The sequence below is a fragment of the Emys orbicularis genome, chromosome 3 (genome assembly GCF_028017835.1).
Source record: "Emys orbicularis isolate rEmyOrb1 chromosome 3, rEmyOrb1.hap1, whole genome shotgun sequence".
NCBI lineage: Eukaryota > Metazoa > Chordata > Testudines > Emydidae > Emys > Emys orbicularis.
Genome location: NC_088685.1, coordinates 135,830,194 through 135,854,947, shown reverse-complemented (window position 1 = coordinate 135,854,947; position 24,754 = coordinate 135,830,194). Strand labels below are relative to the sequence as shown.

Genomic DNA, 24,754 nt, shown 5'->3' with positions numbered 1-24,754 from the left:
GGCTCCACATTGTCGTCCTACACCAGTGTAGCAGTTCTCACTAGCAAGCTGCTCCACATGTGTACAACAGCCTAAACCACACCTCACAGGTCCTCTTTATATGTATGTCCTATAGCTGCCTTTCCTAAGAACAAAAGCTCTTCCCTCTGGGCCTAACTGCCAGTCAGATCCACTGACTTCTTCCAGATAAAGAGGATTTACTTATCTGCCACCATTTATTGAAAGTCACCATCTCTTTTAGTACCTGATGGGCAACCCCAGTGCTCCTGGATAGTTCTGCAGAAAGACAAAATAAAGTTGTAGATAATGTTTTATTAAAATAATTTATTTTTAAAAGTCAAATGATCAAAACTCAGTGTGTCTTTATCAGCCCTTTCCCCCTTTCCTTTAATATAAAAGAAAGACTTGCAGCCATTCATGGGGTGTTATGAATATAGCCTTTATCTGCATATTTGCTTGGCATTATAAAAGCTATAAAATGTAATAGAAACATTCAGCCATATGAACAAATTCCATACTGTATTTTATCTAGTATCTATCAGAAGCCACAATGACTGATAAACTGTGGAATGTTTTTCTCAGGTTAAACAAGGTACTGGTAGTCGTACAATGAAAGAGTTTACGTGTTATTTAGTTACAGTTATTATTCCAAACACTTCCCCACTGTGGCACAAATATAAATATTATTAACTAGTAATTGTTCTATAAATATTTTTTGTTCCTGTGTTTATACAGCACCTAGCACAATGGAGTTCTGATCCATGTGTAGGGCTTGGAGGTGCTATGGTAATATAAATAAGTTATATTTAAAAAAATAAAATACATGCATATAAATTCTCTAATGGCTCCCTCTAGTGGATTTTTCTTTAAGCAAACGTAACAGTATTCAAGAATTGGAGCTTCTTGCTCTCTTCAGCTAGCTTTCTCTGTAAGAATAGGAATGCCCAGGTGTTTTAGCAGCAGTGCTAAATTGATTTTGGAATATAATATTGTATATCTGCATTGCATCCTCAGCAAACATCCTTATGAAATCTCTCCATTGGTAATTAAAAAACCCCTTTTCCAGTGTAAATATATTACAGTATATCCAAAAAAATCCCCCCCCCCAAAACCAAACAAACCCTAAACCTACATTAAAAGAACAATATAGTTGCAAAGTCAATTGCCCAAAGGTTAGGAGAAACCAAGTTTCCTGTGAAACCTTAATTCAGCTCTTGGTGCATATGCATGATGACGCAGTTATTAATTTCGATGACCACATACACCGCTACCTCGATATAACGTGACCCAATATAACACAAATTCGGATATAACGCGGTAAAGCAGTGCTCCGGGGGGACGGGGCTGCGCACTCCGGTGGATCAAAGCAAGTTCAATATAACGCGGTTTCACCTATAACACGGGAAGATTTTTTTTGGCTCCCGAGGACAGCGTTATATTGAGGTAGAGGTATACTATTTTTTCCACAGGAACTGCTCCTTCTTCAGTGGATGGGTAGCTATTCAACACTTGTTTTATCCTCTTAGTTCAATATGTGGCTTCAGGCCTTATTTAATGCACACCATCCACACCCTGGCACGTAATACAGAATTATTATTTTCCTCATGGCATTTCTATAGTGCTCTCCCCATGGTATCCAAGTGCTTCAAAAATTAATGAATTTATCTTCACAATACCCCATTTGAGATTAGGTGGTATTATTATTTCCATTTTACAATTGAGGAATTGAGGCACAGGAAGATTAAAGCCAACATTTTCAAAAGTATCCACTAATTTGGGGTGCCCAACTTGAGACACCTAAGGTTTGATTTTTCAGAACAGTTAGTTAGCATTTTAATACCACTTTATATCTTCAAAGCATAACTCTAATCGACCTCTGTTACAGTTGTGAGCACTAGGCATTTCTACAAATCTGGTTCCAAGTGTATCATGAAAATGGCATCCAGAAAATGAGGAACACATAGTAACCAACTATGAAATGTTGGTTTAAGTAACTTGCCTACCATCAGGTAGGAACTGTGTGCCAATGGAAGGGATGGAGTTCAGTTCTCCAGGATAGCATTCAATTTCCTTAACCATGAGACCATCCTTTCTCTTCCAGCAATTATGCCATATTCACTATCCACCTCCTGCAACAAATGAGGTAGGGGCTCTGCAGACATCATCACTACCCAGCTGTGATTCATTCCCACAGCACAGTCCATCCTGTGCAGTGAACGAGGCAAGGGTTCTGTGAAAAAAAATAGCATGTGATCATATAACTATAGGTTCATGTTATTAAAGACTGTTTCATATAGTGCATACACAAGAGGGCTGAATCAAGTTTTACCAGGCAACCTTAATTTTAGCACTTCCTACTTTTGAGTACTTAAATTTTCAACCTTGATGTTATTTTAATGTAGTTTTTTAAAAAAACAACTACATGAAAAAACAGAAATTCCATCATATAGAACCATAATGGCCCCCTACTTGGCTCACAGCAGGGTTCAGTCCTTTACATCCATAGTATCACAGACCTCTGCCACTTGAGCTAACAGGTAATTGGTAGTAGCAATATACTATTATCATCTATGTGAGCAAGTCACTAGATGGCGGTGGGGGCTGGGGGTGAGGGTGGGGGCAGGAGGAAGGGCGGTGGGAGCTGGGGGTGAGGGTTGGGGCAGGAGGAAGGGCAGTGGGGGGCGGGGGCTGGGGACGAGGGTTGGAGGCAGGAGGAAGGGCGGGGGGTGAGGGTTGGGGGTAGGAGGAAGGGCAGTGGGGACTGAGGGCGAGGAGGGGGCAGGAAGGGCGGTGGGTGCTGGGGGGAGGGTGACGGGGGGTGCAAGGAAGGGCGGTGGGTGAGGGGGGGCAGGAGGAAGGGCAGTGGGAGCTGGGGGTGAGGAGGGGGCAGGAAGGGCGGTGGGTGACGGGGGGTGCAAGGAAGGGCGATGGGTGCGTGAGAAGAAGCAGGTGCTGAGGGCTGTGGCGGGGCTCCCGGAGGAGGAGGAGGAGGAGGGAGGCTACTGGGTCCTTCCCTCCGGCCGCTGGGGGGCGGGGTGGGGGGTTCTCAGCCACGGCGGCGGCCCGGAGCATGATGGGAGAATCCCCGAGCATCCAGCATGGCGGCCCCAGCGCCCGGCGCCGGGAGGAGCCGCAGCGGCTGCGGCAGCCGCAGGAGCCGGTGCAGGGGCGGGTGAGGCGGAGGCGGAGGCGTGCGGCGATGGTGTCCCAGGTGGTGCAGCTGCTGCGGCAGGGCCTGTGGGCGGCGCTGACCGGCGGCTGGTACCACGACCCGGAGCAGAGCAAATTCACCAACAGCTGCCACCTCTATCTGTGGCTCTTCCTGCTGGCGCTGCCGCTCGCGCTGCACCTGGTGAGGGGCGAGCCCGGCCCGGGCGGCGCGGGGCCTGGGGAGACCTGGGCACAGGATGAGGGTGGGGGTGGGGGTAGGGGAGAGCAGGGCCCTGCCTATGGGGAGGGGGCACAGGCCACGGTGAAGATGGATGGAGGAGGCAGGGCTGAGAGGCGGTCATAGGGACACAGGCCATGGGGTAGGGATGGAGGTGGGGGCAAGGAACGGAGGGTTGGAATTAGGGAGGGGAGGCAGAGAGAGGGAATGGGGAAGGGAAGTAGCCTGATACAGTTGGATGAATATTTTTTCTTGTGCTGTTTTTAAACCCCCCCTCCCACTTTGCAATGTTTTATCTATTTTGATTGTATTGTGGGACAGTGTCTCCTGGTCAGTACCAGTCAAGTGCTGCCCTGTTGTTGTCAGACATAGTCAATTTCATGGTCTTCTGTACTGATACCATTTTGCTCTGCTGAGATTTTTGAATGAATTTGCTGTCCTAGTGAAAGATGGATAAATAGTAATAAACACACTTTGTGTATATTTTAGTGGCTAATGCAGCTGCTCTTGAGAGGTGCATGCCAATTTTAATCCCACCCTTCCCCAGGGTACTATAATTTTGCCAGCAATACTTTCTGTGTTCATCCTGATATATGGGTGAGCTTTTTAGGCCCAATAATCAAGTTGTTATGCAGGAAAGTACATGAGCAGTTAAGCTGGCACTCAATAACTAATGTGGCCAAATTATACTCTCACTTTCTCCTCTTCTGTATAGAGACACAGGTGCAACATAAATAGTGTGTGAAAGCACACCACTTTTCATTACATCCACTCCTCCACCTCTTTCTATTAAAGTGTGAGAAATGCAACTAAATTATAATTTAATGGATTGCAGTAACTAGGAGCTTCATTCTGTTTGCTAAATATGAATAGTTTCCTTGAAAAAAAAAGGAATCTTTTAGTCTATTCTTAGTGTACTATCAATATGGGATGTAGGCAGAAAGAGCAAGAGCATATTGTTAGGTAGAGTAATGCATGATTTTAGTATTAGGTTCCCCAATATCTATCTTCTAATATTTGCCATTCTTTATGTCCTCATGGCTGTAGACTCAACTCATTTCTGCAGATTTTTCTTTAATGAAGCAAAAACCTTTTCTGCCATATTAAACATTCCTCATCAGTCTCCTTACACCCCATTATTACAAAGCCTATTGCCCAGATTTTCAGGACTTCCCTCTGAAGTCCATAGGAGATGCAGATGCTCATCTTTGAAAATCAGGCTGTATAGCTTATTTCCTGGCAAAGATGCCATTTGCTTCCACTGAGCATGCTCATGGACTCCAATCAGGTAACAACATGAGGTTGGTTTCTTCCCAGGATGCCAGGTCAATTTCTGGTGTGAGACAGTAAGTGCTATAGATCCTATCTCTGTTATTTAGATTGCAATTGTAAATGAGAACTTGTTCACAGACTCTGATTTGTGGTGAAATAAAAGGTTGTTTCTTTCCCTGGGTGTACATAGAAATGGATCTGCAGGAAAATATGACTTTTCCTGGAGGATGTTGGAAACTAATCACATATGAAATAGAAAATAGAGGTGTTTAAAGAACATTGGACCTAAAAACTGTGGAGTGAAACAAAGATGAAATAGTGAAAATATTTAAAGTTGGGGGGTGTCGGTGGGAGAAGATCTAATTTATGTGCATGAACTAACTTCCCAATTCCTGGGCTTCTTCCTCATCTCTCCGGGTAGACTTGCCTTTTCCAGGTTGGCTAATTTTGTGATGAATCATCTGATCAGCTGCAGAAACTGTTCTTGAGCAAATGTACCATGATTAGGTTTCTTTGTCCTTGATAAGAATATTATATTTATTACAGAGACTGTCTAGGAGTAAGGATATCCTTGACTATCAATTTTCTTGTTTTTGAGTGCTTGCATTTTGTAATCTTTGTGACAGGTAGCTACATTCTTGTCATTTAGCAATCTTAATGCATTCTGAATTGATTTTTTTGTTTTGTTTTGGGAATCTTATGCAATGTTCAGGGTTAAAAATTACCAGTTACCTGCCAGTTTGTTATCTGTAGTTTCAGTGTGCAACAACCATACTTTAAAATGAAATTGATCCTAAGAGTAGACAAAACAACTGGACTAACAGGAAAAAGCAGATGTTTTGTGATATGACAAATGGAAGACTTTTGTAGCATGCATATTGCAGTAGAACCCTGTTTATCCAATCTAATTGGGACTGGGGCCAGATCAGATGATCAAAAATTTGGATAATGAGGAGAATGCGTGGGCCTCAGGCTGTCAGCCCCGTGGGCAGTGGGGTTGGCAGCGTGAGCCCTGCCACCCGATTCAGTTAATACGAAGAGCCAGATAATGGAGGCTCAGATAAATGGGGTTCTATTGTATTTCTATTCCTGACCCACATATCCCCACAGATAAGTTTATTTTCACTCACATGTGGCATCTTGTCTTAAAATAAGATTGTGGGTGGAGATTTTCAAAAGTACAAATGGGAATTAGACACCCATCTCGCATTGATTTTCGGTGAGGGTTGGGTTCTCAACTTCCCTTTTGCTTTTGAAAATCTCCCTCATTAGCTGTTTAGGGGAGGGACTAGCTTTTACAGCACATTAGGCCTTCCAACCTAGTTCTAGGTTCTAGGGCAGGGGTCGGCAACCTACGGCATGCGTGCCAAATACGGCACGCGAGCCGATTTTGAGTGGCACGCAGCTCCCTGCCACGGTCCCGGCCCCCAGGGACCCGGCCCTCCCTGCCACTCAGCCCCCCCCCGCCCACCGCTCTCCCCTGTAAACTATTGTGCGGCAGCCAAGCTTCCCCCCTCCCCCGCTTCTTCCCCCAGCGTGGTGCTTTCCTGCCCCGCCTCCTCTCCTCTCCGCCAATCAGTTGATGGTCCTAGCAAGGGGGCGGGGGAAGAGCGGCAGCGTGCACACAGCTCTGTAGAGGAGGCAGAGAGAGGTAGGGACGGAGCCTGGGGGAAGGGGGTGGAACAGGGCATATCCCATCCAGCCCCCTGCCATGAGCCGCTCAGGTCAGGGGGCTGGGAGCACCCCCACGAGCCGAGCACCCCAGCCTTCTGCCCTGCACCCCCAGCCCTCTGCCCTGAACCCCCCCACCCCAACACACACCCATCCCTCTTCCCTGCACCCCCACGCCCCCATCCCTCTGCCCTGAACCCCCCACCCCAACACACACTCAGCCTTCTGCCCTGAACCCCCCCCACCCCAACACACACCCAGCCTTCTGCCCTGCACCCCCCACAGCCCCCAGCCCTCTGACCTGACCCTTGAACCCCCCCCACACCCAGCCTTCTGCCCTGCACCCCCCCAGCCCTCTGCCCTGATCTCTGAACCCCCCCTACACACCCCAGCCTTCTGCCCTGAACCCCCTCCCCCAGCCCTCTGCCCTGATCCCTGAAACACCCCCCGCCCCAGCTCTGGGGTCCTGTCCACAGGCCCTGATCAGCCCGCTGCTGGCCTAGGTGAACAGAACCCCAGGCTGGCAGCGAGCTGAGCAGGCTGGTGGCGTAAGAACAGGATTTTAATTTAATTTTAAATGACGCTTCTTAAACATTTTGAAAACCTTGTTTACTTTACATACAATAGTTTAGTTATATAATATAGACTTACAGAAAGAGACCTTCTAAAAACGTTAAAATGTATTACTGGCACGCGAAACCCGAAATTAGAGTGAATAAATGAAGACTCGGCACACCACTTCTGAAAGGTTGCCGACCCCTGTTCTAGGGCTTAAGGAGGTCGGAGGCGGGACTGTGCGCCCCTGCCTTGCAGCTTCCCCCAGGGGCTGCAGCCAGGTCCACGTGCCCCAGCCCTGCGGCATCCATCAAGGACTGCAGCTGGGGCTGCCCGCCCTAGCCCCTTGGTGTCCTGGGCTTGGCGGGGGCTACAGCCTGGGCTGCATGCCACAGCCCCGCAGCATCCTGGGCTTGGCTGGGGCTCCAGCCCTGGCTGTGTGCTCCAGCCCTGGCTGTGTGCTCCAGCCCTGCGGCTTTCACCGGGGCCTGCAGCTGGGGCTACGCGCCCCTGTTTGGCGGCTGCACCGGGGGCCATTCATCCCCCTCATGGCTTCCTAGGGCTATGCATCTCCCCCACCCCACCCCAGCTGCAGCTGGGGCTTGGCGGGAGCTGCAGCCGGGGCCGCACACCTCTGTCACGCAGCTGCAGCCATCTCTGGAGCTGGGGCTGTATGCCCCCTATGGCTGTGCCCCCCGCTGCAGCCGCTGGCAGGGGGCTTGGTCTTTCAGTCCCCCCCATGTTACTCCATTCTTCCCCCCCTACCCAGACCTGTCCCCAGGTTATTTTTAATAAAGTCATGGACAGGTCATGAGCTCCGTGAATTTTTGTTTATTGCCTGTGACCTGTCCGTGACTTTTACTAAAAATAACCGTGATAAAATCTTAGCCTTAATTATCACTACCAGAAAGAACAGATGGGTAAACGTAGTAGTTCATCCACCTTGAAGGTCTCAGCTGAGTTTAAGATTACCTTTTTGGAAATATCCTTTGCATGTTTAATTCTGTTTTTGCCAGTATATCTGTGAAATAAAAAACTGGCTCAGTCTTCCAAAGCACTCTCCAGTTCCAATTTAGAGATGGCCATGGCAAAATCTGGGGAAAATTGTCTTGCTTTTAACCAGATTAAAAGATATTTCTGTATGAAGATCTGAGGAGTTTAGGGATTTTGTAATATATGCCTACATGGATTATCCACTTAATCTGATATCGGTTACTTTCATTCCCCTGCTTCGTGGTGTCTCTTGTATCTTCATTCATCTGTTTAGTGCAACATTTTTGATTGTAAACTCATCAGAATAGGGACTAGTCTTTATCTATGATGTGTCTAGTATGCCTGTGGGCTCTATAGAACAATAAATAATGGGAGAGGCAACCTTTCAATTCTAGGTGGCTGGCTTTAATCTGGCCCAGGTTAGTAAGGATCAGAAGTCACTAACATCTTAAGCCTTTTTGAAATTAGTTTGATGCTGCTTTCAGTTCATTTCCAAAGGGACACGTGTCAGCATCACACAAAGTGTCACTAAACTGGTTTGAATTAATGCCATTGTGTTACGGAGTCACAGGTCCGATGCTCTGGAACTGCTCGGTATGAAGCCAGCCAGGACTCTGGGTAGCGTGACTCCCCTGAGGGCACGCTGTCCAGGCCAAAAAGTCTCCTCACCTACGGCCTTCCTGGTCTGACCTCGGAGTATTCAACATCCCTGTTTACACCTCACACTTCCCCTTGGTGCGGGAAGCCAGAGGGTCCTGCACCCTAACTCCGCAGTCATCAGAGCCTCTCAGTGAGCATTGTAAAGCAGAAGGGTTTATTGGTCAACAGGAATACACACAAAGCTTGTTAGCACAGAAGTCCGTGACTTTCAACAGAGTCCATCTTGGGGGAACCCCGGGCCAGATGGCCTGGACTCCCCCCGTCTCCAATCCCTCACAGCCGACTGCCCTGGATCCCCCTGCCTGGTCTCCGACACACCCGTTGCTCCTCGTCTTTTGTCCTGCTTCCCGGGCAAAAGGTGTCACCTGGTCGCATCCCCCTCCTGGATCTCAGGTTACAAAGGGCATCAGCCATCTCCTACGTGCAGACCTCTGAACAGCCTCCCCTGCCCTGAGGGCCTCAGCAAAAGTCACACACCCAATTCCCACCGCCTAGGCTTTGGTGCAATACAGAGGGAAACTGAGGTACACACACACTATTAGTATAGAACAGTAAGACTCACATGCAACATAACAAGGTGAATAAAACCCCACTTCGTCACACTTTGTTGGAAGTTTCAGCACTTAGGGTAGGTATTGAATAGACACCTTCTCTAGAGGTGGTTTCTTCCAGAAGAAGGTTGAGAAACATTGAGAGCGTAGTACCACCCATACTGAACCTGTTGCATGAACTGAGGATTTCAGTCCATAACACTGTCAGGACAGTACCTTTTGCTATCAATAGTTTTACTATCAAGAAAAACAAACCTGTACCTCAGTATCATGAGCAGCCTCCTAATTGTCCCTTTGTAATGGTTGGCTTGCATTTAAAAAAATGAGCATTGAATAATTATTTGCAACATAACTAATATTGTAATCAACCCTCCAAAATTATCATATTTCTTATAACTGCTGTTTTATCAGGTCTAATAAGACATTATGACTTAGGGTATGTCTACACTACGAAATTAGATCGAATTAATAGAAGCCGGTTTTATAGAAATCGGTTCTATACAGCCGATTGTGTGTGTCCCCACATAAAATGCTCTAAGTGCTCTAGTCGGCGGACCGCGTCCACAGTACCGAGGCTAGCGTCGACTTCCGGAGCATTGCACTATGGGTAGCTATCCCACAGTTCCCGCAGTCTCCGCCGCCCATTGGAATTCTGGGTTGAGATCCCAATGCCCGAATGATGCAAAACAGTGTCGCGGGGGGTTCTGGGTACATGTCGTCAGGCCCCTCCCCCTCCGTCAGAGCAACGGCAGACAATAGATTCGCGCCTTTTTACCTGGGTTACCTGTGCAGACAACATACCATGGCAAGCATGGAGCCCGCTCAGCTCAGCTCACCGTCACCATATGTCATCTGGGTGCCGGCAGACGTGGGACTGCATTGCTACACAGCAGCAGCAGCTAACTGCCTTTTGGCGGTAGACGGTGCAGCATGACTGGTAGCCTTCATTGGCGATCTGGGTGCCGGCAGCCGTGGGGCTGGCAGCCGTGGGGCTGCATTGCACCAGCCCTTTGCCTTTTGGCAGTAGATGGTTTATTACGACTGGTAACCGTCCTCGTCATACAGCAGTGGCTGTCGATCATGGGCACCTGGGCAGACATGCTCAGTCCTATGGAACTGTCTTGATGATGATGGCTATCAGTCGTAGTATGCCATTTTCTGCCAAGCGCCCTGTTGGATCATCGCACGTTAGCAGAGTCTTCCCTGAGCAACAGATCGTGCAATAGGCCTGAAGGCTAACTGCCAAGCGCCCAGTATTTGCTGCCAAGCACCCAGAAAATGCCGAGGGCTATCAGTCATGCTGCACCGTCGTCTTAAGATGTAAAAAATAGATTTGTTCTGTATTCATTTCCTTCCCCCCTCCCTCCGTCAAATCAACGGCCTGCTAAACCCAGGCTTTTGAGTTCAATCTTTGGGGGGGGGCCATTCTGTGTGACAGTTGTTTGTGTTTCTCCCTGATGCACAGCCACCTTTCTTGATTTTAATTCCCTGTACCTGTACGCCATGTCGTCACTCGCCCCTCCCTCCCTCCCTCCCTCCCTCCTTCCCCTGGTCCGTCAGATACTAGTTTCGCGCCTTTTTTCAGACCAGACGCCATAGCTAGCACTGGGATCATGGAGCCCGCTCAGATCACCGCAGCAATTATGAGCACTATGAACACCACGCGCATTGTCCTGGAGTATATGCAGAGCCAGGACATGCCAAAGCAAAACCGGGACCAGCCGAGGAGGCAATTGCAGCGCGGCCACGAGAGTGATGAGGAAATGGACATGGACATAGACCTCTCACAAGGCACAGGCCCCAGCAATGTGGAAATCATGGTGTTCCTGGGGCAGGTTGATGCCGTGGAACGCTGATTCTGGGCCCGGGAAACAAGCACAGACTGGTGGGACCGCATCGTGCTGCAGGTATGGGACGATTCCCAGTGGCTGCGAAACTTTCGCATGCGTAAGGGCACTTTCATGGAACTTTGTGACTTGCTTTCCCGTGCCCTGAAGCGCCAGAATACCAGGATGAGAGCAGCCCTCACAGTTGAGAAGCGAGTGGCGATAGCCCTGTGGAAGCTTGCAACGCCAGACAGCTACCGGTCAGTCGGGAATCAATTTGGAGTGGGCAAATCTACTGTGGGGGCTGCTGTGATCCAAGTTGCCAGGGCAATGAGAGACCTGGTGATATCAAGGGTAGTGACTCTGGGAAACGTGCAGGCCATAGTGGATGGCTTTGCTGCAATGGGATTCCCAAACTGTGGTGGGGCGATAGACGGAACCCATATCCCTATCTTGGCACCGGAGCACCAAGCCACCGAGTACATAAACCGCAAGGGGTACTTTTCAATGCTGCTGCAAGCCCTGGTGGATCACAAGGGACGTTTCACCAACATCAACGTGGGCTGGCCGGGAAGGGTACATGATGCTCGCGTCTTCAGGCACTCTGTTCTGTTTCGAAAGCTGGAGGAAGGGACTTTCTTCCCGGACCAGAAAATAACCGTTGGGGATGTTGAAATGCCTATCGTGATCCTTGGGGACCCAGCCTACCCCTTAATGCCATGGCTCATGAAGCCGTACACAGGCAGCCTGGACAGGAGTCAGGACCTGTTCAACTACAGGCTGAGCAAGTGCCGAATGGTGGTAGAATGTGCATTTGGACGTTTAAAAGCGCGCTGGCGCAGCTTACTGACTCGCTCAGACCTTAGCGAAAAGAATATCCCCATTGTTATTGCTGCTTGCTGTGCGCTCCACAATATCTGTGAGAGTAAGGGGGAGACATTTATGGCGGTGTGGGAGGTTGAGGCAAATCGCCTGGCCGCTGATTACGCGCAGCCAGACACCAGGGCGGTTAGAGGAGCACAGCATGGCGCGGTGCTCATCAGAGAAGCTTTGAAAACGAGTTTTGTGACTGGCCAGGCTACGGTGTGAAACTTCTGTTTGTTTCTCCTTGATGAAATCTCCGCCCCCCCCCACCCGGTTAACTCTACTTCCCTGTAAACCAACCACCCCACCCTCCCCTACCCTCCCCCCTTCAAGCACCACTTGCAGAGGCAATAAAGTCATTGTTACTTCACATTCATGCATTCTTTATTAATTCATCACACAACTAGGGGGATAATTGCAAAGGTAGCCCGGGATGGGTGGGGGAGGAGGGAAGGAAAAGGACACACTGCAGTTTAAAACTTTAACACTTATTGCTCGGGAAATCATCTGGGGTGGAGTGACTGGGTGGCCGGAGGCCCCCCCACCGTGTTCTTGGGCGTCTGGGTGAGGAGGCAATGGGACTTGGGGAGGAGGGCTTTTGGTTACACAGGGGCTGTAGCGGCGGTCTCTGCTCCTGCTGCCTTTCCTGCAGCTCAACCATACGCTGGAGCATATCAGTTTGATGCTCCAGCAGCCGGAGCATCGACTCTTGCCTTCTGTGTGCAAGCAGACGCCACCTCTCATCTTCAGCCCGCGATTCAGCATGCCACCTCTCCTCTCGCTCATATTGGGTTTTTCTATAATCAGTCATTGACTGCCTCCACGCATTCTGCTGTGCTCTGTCAGCGTGGGAGGCAGTCTGTAGTTCTGTAAACATTTCATCACGCGTCCTTCGCTTTCGCTTTCGAATCTTCACTAGCCTCTGTGAAGGAGAAAGATTTGCAGCTGGTGGAGGAGAAGGGAGAGGTGGTTAAAAAAGACACATTTTAGAGAACAATGGGTACACTCTTTCACGTTAAATTTTGCTGTTCACATTACACAGCACATGTGCTTTCGTTACAAGGTCGCATTTTTCCTCTTATATTGAGGGCCTGCCGGTTTGGTGTGAGAGATAACTCACGCAGTGCCAGGCCACAGATTTCAGCTTGCAGGCAGCCATGGTAAGACACAGTCTTTTGGCTTTTTTAACCTTCTTAACATGTGGGGATGGTTTCAAACAGTACTGCTCTCATTAACCATACCAAGCACCCGTTGGGTTGGCCATTTAAAATGGGTTTGCAATGTAAAAGGAGGGGCTGCGGTTTCAGGGTTAACATGCAGCACAAACCCAACTAATTCCCCTCCCCCACACACCCAATTCTCTGGGATGATCACTTCACCCCTCCCCCCACCGCGTGGCTAACAGCGGGGAATATTTCTGTTCAGCAGAGCAGGAAGGGGCACCTCTGAATGTCCCCTTAATAAAATTGCCCCATTTCAACCAGGTGACCGTGAATGATATCACTCTCCTGAGGATAACAAAGAGCGATAAGGAATGGATGTTGTCTGCATGCCAGCAAACACCGGGACCATACGCTGCCATGCTTTGTTATGCAATGATTCCAGACTACGTGCTACTGGCCTGGCGTGGTAAAGTGTCCTACCATGGCGGACGGGATAAGGCAGCCCTCCCCAGAAACCTTTTGCAAAGGCTTTGGGAGTACATCCAGGAGAGCTTTCTGGAGATGTCCCTGGAGGATTTCCGCTCCATCCCCCTACACGTTAACAGACTTTTCCAGTAGCTGTACTGGCCGCGATTGCCAGGGCAAATTAATCATTAATCATTAAACACGCTTGCTTTTAAACCATGTGTAATATTTACAAAGGTACACTCACCAGAGGTCCCCTGTGTGCCCCCAGGGTCTTCGGTGAGTTCGGGGGTTACTGGTTCCAGGTCCAGGGTGATAAACATATCCTGGCTGTTGGGGAAACCGGTTTCTCCGCTTCCTTGCTGCTGTGAGCTATTTACATTATCTTCATCCTCATCTTCCTCGTACCCCGAACCCGCTTCCCTGTGTGTTTCTCCAGTGAGGGACTCATAGCACACGGTTGGGGTAGTGGTGGCTGCACCCCCTAGAATGGCATGCAGCTCCGCGTAGAAGCGGCATGTTTGCGGCTCAGCCTTCCGCTTGCTTCTCTGGCTTTGTGGTAGGCTTGCCTTAGCTCCTTAATTTTCACGCGGCACTGCTGTGCGTCCCTGTTATGGCCTCTGTCCTTCATGGCCTTGGAGACCTTTTCTAATATTTTGCCATTTCGTTTACTGCTTCGGAGTTCAGCCAGCACTGATTCATCTCCCCATATGGCGAGCAGATCCCGTACCTCCCGTTCTGTCCATGCTGGAGCTCTTTTGCGATCCTGGGACTCCATCACGGTTACCTGTGCTGATGAGCTCTGCGTGGTCACCTGTGCTCTCCACGCTCAGCAAACAGGAAATGAAATTCAAACGTTCGCGGGGCTTTTCCTGTCTACCTGGCCAGTGCATCTGAGTTGAGAGTGCTGTCCAGAGCGGTCACAATGAAGCACTGTGGGATAGCTCCCGGAGGCCAATAACGTTGAATTCCGTCCACACTAACCCAATTCCGACCCCCTAAGGCCGATTTTATCGCTAATCCCCTCGTCGGAGGTGGAGTAAAGAAACCGGTTTAAAGGGCCCTTTAAGTCGAAAGAAAGGGCTTCGTCGTGTGAACGTGTCCAGGCTTAATTCGATTTAACGCGGCTAAAGTCGACCTAAACTCGTAGTGTAGACCAGGCCTTAGATCTTTTATTCTACCTAATTACACAGGGCTCTAATATGTTCTGTGTGAGAGAATACAATTACAAAGTCATTGGGCTGAATTCATCCCTACTAGTGTAATTCCATTAAAATCAAGGGATGAATTTGTGTCTGCTTGAACTGCAGCATATTTTACAAGATACAGGACAGCACACATCCAGATATTTATGAGTCATTGGTTATGGCTTTAGTGACTGTTTCTTCTGCCTTTTGTTGGACAGAATACTTCCCTAAACTTGCTATTGTAAAGGGTTATTGGTTCTTTCACATTACATTTCAAAATTGTATAATGATACAATAAATCTAAATATGACATTTGAGATTATTTGTTCCCAAGGAGTTTTCTTTTCCTTTGCTTTCCCAGGTGATTGAACTGCATATCGGGTTGTCTGTTGGTCATCTCTGCGATGAGGTGTACCAGGCACTCACTGCCCCCTGCCAGAGACTGTGGTGGCTTGGTCCAGCCCACTTGAGGAAGTGGCCCTTTATGAAGAGCAGAAGGGCAGAGAGTTTGGGACTTCTAGGGTAGTCTAGAAAGGCCTTCTAGGTTTAGCCACAGGTAGAGCCAGTGCGACTTGGAGCTCCAGTGGCTAGAAGGGCTGGGAGTAGCTGGCAATCAATCAGTCAGGGCCCAGCAGGCCAAAAAAAAGGGATGACTGCATCTTTCATATAGTTGCCATTCCTGGGTGAAGCCAGAGCCAGGAGGAAGGATCTTTCCTGTACCATAACCCAAGAAGCCAAGCTAGGTCAGGGCCCATTGCTGACCAAACTTTGTGTTTAGGTCACTGAGAGACTTCTTGATCCACTCTGTGTGAGTGTAAGGCCCAGGTGGGCCCACCTGAGTTAGATGTTGGTTGGGCTACTGAAAACTAGGTGAGCTCACTTTGCAAGACACCCATGGGCTCAGGCAAGTTGGTGACAATCACTCAAGCTGTATTAATATCAAAACCAGAATACTTATCTTCTGCCCCAACTTCACAATATCTCCGGCTCTCTCTTTATATGCCTGGCCATGTCAGCTGATTGCATATTTGTTTATTCGGTAATTTGGCTGTTTTTACTCTGTAATACATCAAGACATACCAACCAACCTTAATTTCTCTGTCAAATTTCCAACCTGCCATGTTTTGTTGAAAGGTTAAATGTCTCTATATTAAGGAATATACATCTAATATTAATAAAAACCTCACTATGGTAAAGGCTTGAAACTTAATGACATATAACATTTTCTATATTGTGGTGCTTTGGAAGCACTCTTAAAAGGTAGAAATGACGTGGGAGTTCAGTGCCTTCCATTAGCATGTTAATTACTTGCTTGTCAGAAACCCACATGCAATCCAAGGAGTACAATAAAATTATGCATATTTCCATCTATCTAATTACTGACGCAGTGCTTAGCAGGCATATAGCTTATATATTACATAGAAAAGAGAAACTACAGTACTTTAGCATTATGGTTGAGAGTTTAACTGGACAAGAACAAGGAAAGCCAACATTATGGCTTTCACAGCAACTCTATCTTGGCCAAATTTCCCATCATGATTCCTGCCCCTTGTTTTTGAGAAAATCAGGAATAATAACCGACCTATAGTGCATAACAAGCAAGCCTTTTTCAGTCCGAATTTTTAAAGTCTGGTTTCTTCAAAGATGGTTATTACCTTTATGACTATGTTTCTCCACTTGTTTTGGTAAGGTGCTGAGTTTTCTTTGAATACCAGAATTTTTAAAATGGAGATTCTGGTCCCCACTCTGACATGAATTTTCATGAAGTTAGTTGTAGACTTTCTTTGGATATTTTGGGGAAATTTTCCCCAAATGTACCCAGTCTAGTGCAGATGAATTTTCTTACAAATAGCTGCAATACCTAGCAGCTTTGACTCATCACATCTTTTTCATTTGAGACTTAGAATCAGTTGATACGTTTGAAAAAAAATGCTTAATGGATGCATAGAGATTATATGCTTGTAAAGAGTACCTATCTGAGAACTATAAAACATACTGGTTAGCATGAGTATGCAATGTATTACAGTACTTCTTTTGATATGAAAGAAGGAAAAAGTTGGTTAGGTACAGGCTGCAAAGAGTTTGCTCTTACAAAAAGTTTAAACAAAATGTGAAGGTAAAATTGCAAGTTGGAAAAGGAGATGATGCATCGCAGCACAGTCGTTCTCATTCAAGCACTTGTATTGTCCATCTTGTATATAGTTTCCACATTAGTGGAAGCTTAGGTGGTGAGAGGACTCTGGGGGACATTGTCCTGGTAGAATCCCAGCCTCAAGAGATGAAGGGAAAATAGTTATCAAACAAAATACATGGTAAAATTTATAATTACAGCACATCAAAAGTAAATCTATAATTTAATTCCTATGTGATCTACCTCCTCCTTATCTTAAAGCCACATTTTGTAGCCTTCATCTAACCACACCTAAGAGCATCTTGTCTAAAAGTCTGGTAGTTCCCCAAAAATCCTGTCATCCTATGATAGCATCAGGTACCTTGTGGAGAGAGCTTACTGTGTGCCTATAGATGCATGTGATGAGTTAGATGAGGCCTGCTACTTTGTTTATTTTGTGATATCTTATTGATAATAGTCATACTCCGTATCCAATGAAATTTAATGAATGTCACCTATAAAACATTCCTATTACAGCGGCTGGTTCTCCACAGGTCTATTGAAGAGCTGGATTATGGGGTTCTGTGAGGAGTTGTCTAACAACCACACGTCTCCCAATATGGCCTAGAGCATGGAGGGAGTCCCTGGAGAGAAATGTGAAGCAGTTTCTCTTGAACAAATTCCTATTTGATTTTTTTGCTACCTCCATTGTGATCTGAGTCCTGTAATGTTCAAAAACTTCTGTTTAGAACAGGCACTAGGACTGGTCTTAAATTATATTTTATCCACCGTTAATGACCAGAAATTTTACTTCTCTGAGGGCTCAATCCTGCAAGCTGCTGAGCTCTTTGGCCTTCATCCAGTAAAGTACTGAAGTACATGTTTAACTTAAGCATGTGAATAGTCCCTTTGACTTCAGTGGAATCACTTGTGTGCTTAAAGTTAATCATGCACTTCAGTACTTTGGACTGAGCCTCAACTTATAGAAATTAACATCTTTAGTTATTTATAACATGCTTGTCACAGTAACACCTAGTTGTTAATAGCTACTCCACTCCTATGCAATAGACTCCTTACTTAAGAATCAGATTGGATCTTAAAAAAAAAGATTTGCCTGAACATTTTCCCAGAAACATCTTGGAAAGTTTAGTGCTACACTAAGCTGACATCAGAACAGAAGTAACGCTGCACTCTCTTATAGCAGCAACACAGAAGAGATCAAGCATGTACAATTTGAAGATAACCACTGAGATTTTTTGAGGTGAAGGGGGAAAATTACTTTTTTGAAATAAAATGTGGTATGTGTGATCCATTTGGACTCCAATGAAAAACTAAAAATTCATACCTACGTGTACAGAGAGATTCCTGGCTGTGTCATCTAGCAATGTCTGAATTCCCTACTTGAAAAACCAATGTGAAATAAATCAAGATTTCTATTGGAATATCTTTTGTGTCCAAATGACCCTTGAGTTGATACTACATCTAGGGCCCAATCTAAAGCCCATTGAAGTCCACAGACTTTAGCAGGCTTTGGATGCTTGTGCCTCCCTCCCGCTCCAAATTGTGCAGTGATACATTGAAGCACTTCTAAAAAGTTCCCAATAAAAGATTGAAATCTGCTATGAGACTACAAATTACTAAAGGGAATACAAGGGAAAAGCCCTGTTCCTGTAAAGAGGACTGCAGTGGTCCATCTGCATGATTTTCTTTGCATGATACAGGGGCTTTAATCATTAAAATGTGCATATATCATGTCTTTGATCTGAAAGGACTTTGCAAACTAGAGTTGAAACTCTACTAATTCACTTTAATGATTGAGAGAGCCATTGCTAATAATTAACATTTGCAAAGATTTTAAAAGAAAAAAAGCTGCATCACAAAATATACTTTGTTCCTTTATTTTGACTAGATAAGACTAATTATTTATAATAGTTCATGGCATACCAGTAAAGGTACTTTGTATAAAAGCAATGAAGTCTGAATAATAGAAGATAAAATTACAGCATTTTACTCTTAAAACCCTTGGCTGAGGAGTGTGGTGAGACCGTTTTTGTGGGAGAATTAGCCAGTTTGTAGATTAATGATATTATACTGTGTGTCTGTATACATACAGTATCCACACAGTATATGTAATGCTTGCTATTGTTGCGAGCCCAGGGAGTGAGAGGGAAATGTTTTAAGAGCTCTCATAGCAACTGTCTATTGTAAATAATTTTTGATTGATTTTTAGGATATTTGATATACCATAGCTAGCCAAAGGAAATGGTTTGAAATTTGAAATTTACAGCCTTCATATGAGTTGAAATAGTAAAATTCTTTGGAGATGCAACAATTCTGAAGTGTTAGGAAAACTTAGTAGTGTTAGCAGTATCAGACAATAAGAAATAAAAGGGTAAAAAGATGTTATTACATTGTGAATAAATAACAGTATCTTCTTGTGATAGATTGCTGACTGTTTCATTAACTCTTTATTATTCTCTTCTCTAGGCTTTCCCTCCAAATGCAGTGACAGTTTTTATCTACTGTAGTTCTGTGACTGTGTTCTTCACAATAATAAAGGTAGTCAGTTATCGTCTGCACCTTATGTTTGATAAAGGAGAAGTAATTCAACAAAGGATCTCGCAAAAGAATGGAAGGCAAAGCAAAGATAAAGAGACCAAAAGAGAAAATGCAGTTTACTGCTCAAATCTTAGGTAAGTTTTTCATCATGCAGAACCATTCCATAGTTTCATCACAAGTACAAGCTTGCAACCCGATCCTGCATTTCCAGCCCAGCAGACACTCCTGCTGACTGTAATGAGGGTTTTGTTTTTGCAAGCAATGCACAAGTGGGCTGTTACTCTTTTTTTAATTTAATTTTTGTTTATGTTCAGTATTTTAAGTCTGACATAGGGATATACCTAAATCTAACCCTGAGGGTTTCCAGACCTCTCTTATTGGTGCCCCATCATCATTGCAAAGGATCCTCTCCCCGGCCCTTGTGTGATGCCCTTGCATCATATCTTGGCCCAATTGTCAGACTCTTCATTTTTCCTGTCTGTTTTCTCTCTTGGTTGTCCTCATAGACTCATAGACTTTAAGGCTGGGGCGGGGAAGGGGCGGAGTTGGGGCGGGGCCGGGGCCCCGTGGAGTGTCCTCCTTTTTTAAAATTAAAATATGGTAACCCTAGAATATGCAGTCAACATTGGTAGTGCTAAAAACACATTTGGAATGAAAAGATTTTCAGATGCCCTTAAGAAATAATGAGAGATGGACTAAGATAGATGTTAGTGAGGAGGAAGTGCTCCATGTTAGTGCACACCACAGGCAAAGGCACTAGTTTATACCATCTAATAATACAATGTCGGGATACCCAAAAGTGAGGTTGTGTCTGAGCTCAGACACCCATTGGGATGAGGCTCAGGAATGTACACTCAGATACAGGTACTTAGATACCATATTGTTGGGCGTGGTATAAATATCTGTATACAGTAGATAGTTCAATAGAAAGAGTCAGTATAAAGCCTTGCAATGAAGACATTGGGGATAAGGATTAACATATAGGCTTTTTTGTCTTACAGTATTTGTGCTCTTATTATATTGCTTCTTCATGTACATAGTAACTCTTTCCCCCAATATATGACTGAATACTGTACCCTCAAGTTGTTTGCCCCTACTTCTTGAGCCCATAGTGGTTTCATTAGGCCCTTCTATAGCACTGCTCTAAAGGAAAACTTCAGCCTTCTCAGTTCCCTTGACTGATACACAATATATCACATTTGCCTTTCTCTGCTTCCATTGAGGACAGCGTTCTGTTTCATTTGAGCTCAATTCTTGCACCATTATTCACTCTGGGTAGTATCTTACCTTGCAAAGTGTCAATGGAAGTTAATGAGACTGCTTGCGCAGTAAAATGCTAGGAAATATAGCAAAATTAGGCATTGTGAAAGCACCACTTGGTAACTTCCCCAGATTCATGTTCATTTTAAAAAAAGTTGTATTTATTTATTTACTGGCAATTTACTGAATAGAGAAGAAAAGAGAAATTAAAAGTTAATTAAAACTTACATTCTTGAACATTAAATCTTTGATAAGACCCTGAAAACTGGCACAACAGACTTGAGTTTAGTAGGAAAGAAATTAAGTTACCTAGCAGCTTTTAGCATTGCTGAGGTACCTGTGAGACTGCACTGCCCGGCAGTAACTTCTTTTGAGAAAGTCAGTGTCTGCTTAAAAAACCCTCTTAGCTATAAAAGTATCTTCCTTTGATGTGCAGATGGCAGTATTTATAAAAGATGTTTATTTCCACAGTGTTTGTCAAAAGTATATGTTTGCGTTTAAGACTCCCAGTCCTTTTAAATCCTGTCCGTTCTACAAAATTATAATTTTCCTTTTACTCATATCAGATACACTGACATAGTGACATAAGAGGCTCATCCACTGTTTTAGACTTGCTGAAATGTAAACCAAAAATCCCTTAATAAATATGATCAATGGAAGACGCATACGTTTCCACTCTTTTGCCTTTTGTATTGCTAATGATTCCAAGTAGTACCTCTTATAAAACTTTCATTTTATGTCAAGTAAGCATCCTCTGCTAGGAGATCCCATTTAAAATGCTTAGTTCAATTACATAATTCTTGGCCACAGACTAACACACACTTCCACCATAAATAATAAATACAAATATCAAATTAAACTGAAATCAAACATTGTGACAAGTAAGCAAACCCATCTGCCTCATCTAGATGAATAGGTTTTCACTATACTGTTCTGGTTAAACATTCATTATTTTGCCATGTTACAGTAGAATTCTTAACTTGATAAAGGAAAATTCCTTCTCCATATAAGGGATATATTAATGGCATTTGATTACCATAACAGCTAAAGATAATCCGTATTCATGATTTTTAAGTGGTATTTTTCTAGGAATTCTTCATTTTATAGTAGAAAATGAACGCTCTGTGTACTGTTTTCAAATATTACGGTTATAAGACAGGTGGCAAAAATTTTCAGTGGAGCCTGGTCATAGACATATGATATTTGAATCATATTTAAATAGCATATTTGAAGCCAGATAACTAAATTAATATAGTGTTGTGATGAAGATGTTTGTGACTCCCAGGTAATACAGTTTATAGCTGACATAGAGCTACAGGTGTTTGTGTTTTAAAACTATAAATGAGAAAAAATCTTTTGGTGTTACACCATTGGTAATAGCAGTGAAACTTTAAGTGGAATATCTTTATATACGTTGTACTTTGCCCACAAAACAGGGTCTGTGCTCAGTTGCTTGCAAGAAAAACATCTCCACAGAATGGCTAAGTATACCTTACTGTAACTGACAGACATATCATATGTTAAACTGATTCTACACTTGACCTTAGCCAAAAGGCAGAGAAGAAACTATTTTGTTCAGTGTCTAATGGCTATAATACAACACAGATCTCCCACAACCCCGTGACTATTTATTTGTTTCAAATGGATAATTACTAGCAGGTACATAAATGACTAAGCCATTAGGCACACAGAGTATACCCAAGATGATGAAGTTGAATGATGTAAATGGAAAGTAACATAGAAATACTAACAGTTCGTTATTATACTGCTAGTAGGAAGAGCAAGCCAGTATTTGGTGCGATAAATCAATTTGTAAACCAGTATCGGGCAGACACAGGTGAGCCAGTCTATATACTGAGCTTGGAGTGGCGGCATTGTGTGTTTAGCTTGGCTGTGTCCTATTTCTCTGGAATGTCAGAATCATTTTGTGTTGATATTTTTGGGGTCTAAGATTGTGTCTTTTTATTCCTCATAAAACTTCTACAAGTATTATTTGTTCTATTGTTGATCTTTCAGTGTTTGAATTTGGGGGGAGTAGAAACTTTTGTCATGTACACAGTTTTCACAGCTGCTCATTTGTGGGTGGGAGAGAGGAAAACCTTGGAGCATACTGTCACTTGGGGAGTGCCCTACCATCATTCCTCACTCTGACCCCCCGTTCAAGTACTGTGATCTTGATAATATTTTTGTGTCATAAATATGGGTCAGCGGCTGTGCAGGAAAACACAGTCATAGTTATCTTAAGAGATGCCACCACTGACATTTTACTTTCTTCTTTTGGGTCAGCAATAACATAGGAGAGAATAGTACAATTGAAGAGGTCAAGCAAAATGACTCGACCCCAACAATCCATGGCAGTTCAAGAGTACAGGCTATAAACTTGCACCACTCTTCTGGAGTCGTGGTTAGTAGGCTGTTTTCTGTTATCTTCTTTTTGTGAAGAGCTATACAATGTATCAAACAGTGTCTCATATCTTATGGGAGTACATACAACTGCATGTAAATTATGGAACTGATCCTGCACAGAGATACATAGGGCTATTTCCTGTGTTTGACGTTTAGCAGTCTGCTTTTAGTACACAAGCAGGCCAGAGCAGCCATCTTGCTTGCTGCACTGGATTGGTCAGTCTTTGCCTAGTTTCAAAGAGCCAAATTTACAAAGGCATTTGTAACCCGCTTAGGCACTTTTGTAAATTCCAGTAGGAATCTGTCTGCATCTTCAGGCCACAGAACAAGTAGGACCTGTTGCTGCTTTCAAACCAAGAAAAGGGAGCTTCCTGGAGGTAAAGAGAGCACTTTTATTGCAGGCTGCTAAAGCATGCAGCGCAACCATTTTGTGTGCCTAGAATGACTTTTCTCCCAGACCATTAGTAACAGCCCTTGCACAGCTATTCCTCATTACTGTATTTATTTTTAGATTTATAAAATGACCCCTATCTCATATCTCGGGGCATGTCTCGTAACATACACATTTGACTTAACTCCCGCGATGGGGTTTACAACATGAATAGAACTCTAAACTATTGCAACATTCATAGATCAGTTACATTCTAAAGCCAGTGCAGCAGTTGAAGTTGAGTGACAATGTACATACATATTACATACCAAAAACTATAGAAAGAACATAAAGGTTTAGGGTGACCAGACAGCAAGGTTGAAAAATCGTGACGGGGATGGGGGGTAATAGGTGCCTATAGAAGAAAAAGGCCCAAATATCGGGACTGTCCCTATAAAATAGGGACATCTGGCCACCATATAAAGGTTGCAAAGTCAAGCACTCAGGAAATGACAAATTAAGGTTGCCTGTGAGCCTTAATTCAGCCCCTTTGTGCATTATGATAAATCTTTAATTACATGATCACATACTATTTTTCCATAGAACCCTTGCCTCATTCAGTGCACAGGTTGTATGGTGCTCACTTAATGAGTAGCTATTCAATATTTCATTTTATCCTCATTGCTCAATGTGTCTCCCTAGCCCCTATTTACTGCACATGCACACTATTCAAATCTTGCACTGCATACAGAACTATTAATTTCCTTGTAGGTCTATCCAGGGTGTTTACCACTATAGCATTTCAGTGCTTCACAAACCTTAATGGAGTTATCTTCACAACACTCCTGTAAAGTAATACTATAACTCCCATTTTATAGATGAGAAACTGAGGCATAGAGACATTAATGTCAAAAGTGCCAGTGAATTTTGGTGTGCAATTTGAGATCATTTTTCAGAAATTTAGCATTTGGTAGTGCTTTATTTGTTCAGAGATGAGCTGTCATTAATTTCAGTTGCATTTGTTAGTGCTCAGACCTTCTGCATATTAGAATCCAGATGTATCAAATTGCGCACACAGAAAATGAATTCATCTGTGAAAAGTTTGGTTTAAGTGACTTGCCCAGCTTCACACAGGAACTCTGGCAGAGGCAGGGATAGAATCCAAACTTCAAGGGCATCATTCAACTGCCTAAACAATAAAATCATCCTTTATTTGCCTGCTGTCCCATGCCTCATTCACTACACACCTTCCAACTTTGGCAACAAATGTGGGCAGGGGTCTTACAGAAAACAGCCTCTTTGACTACACAACCCTGATTCAGTCACACAGCACAGTTATTCCTCTGCACTGAATGAGGCAGGGTCTTGTAGAAAAAAAATAATACATGACCATGTAATTAAAGACTGTGTCATAATGCATACACACAAGGGGGACGGATTAAGATTGCATGGAC

At 44.6% G+C, this 24,754-nt stretch overlaps 1 protein-coding gene across 2 annotated transcripts in view; it reads left to right on the top strand.

Moving 5' to 3' along the window:
• Positions 1-3,199: 3,199 nt before the first annotated feature.
• The window catches only part of PCNX2 (pecanex 2), a 240,349-nt gene continuing 218,794 nt past the window's right edge, over positions 3,200-24,754 (top strand). For both annotated transcript variants that reach the window (XM_065401279.1, XM_065401278.1), the window contains exons 1-3: positions 3,200-3,352; positions 19,193-19,398; positions 22,811-22,928. In XM_065401279.1, the coding sequence (XP_065257351.1) occupies positions 3,200-3,352; positions 19,193-19,398; positions 22,811-22,928 (477 nt within the window). The remainder of the gene's footprint in view (positions 3,353-19,192; positions 19,399-22,810; positions 22,929-24,754) is intronic.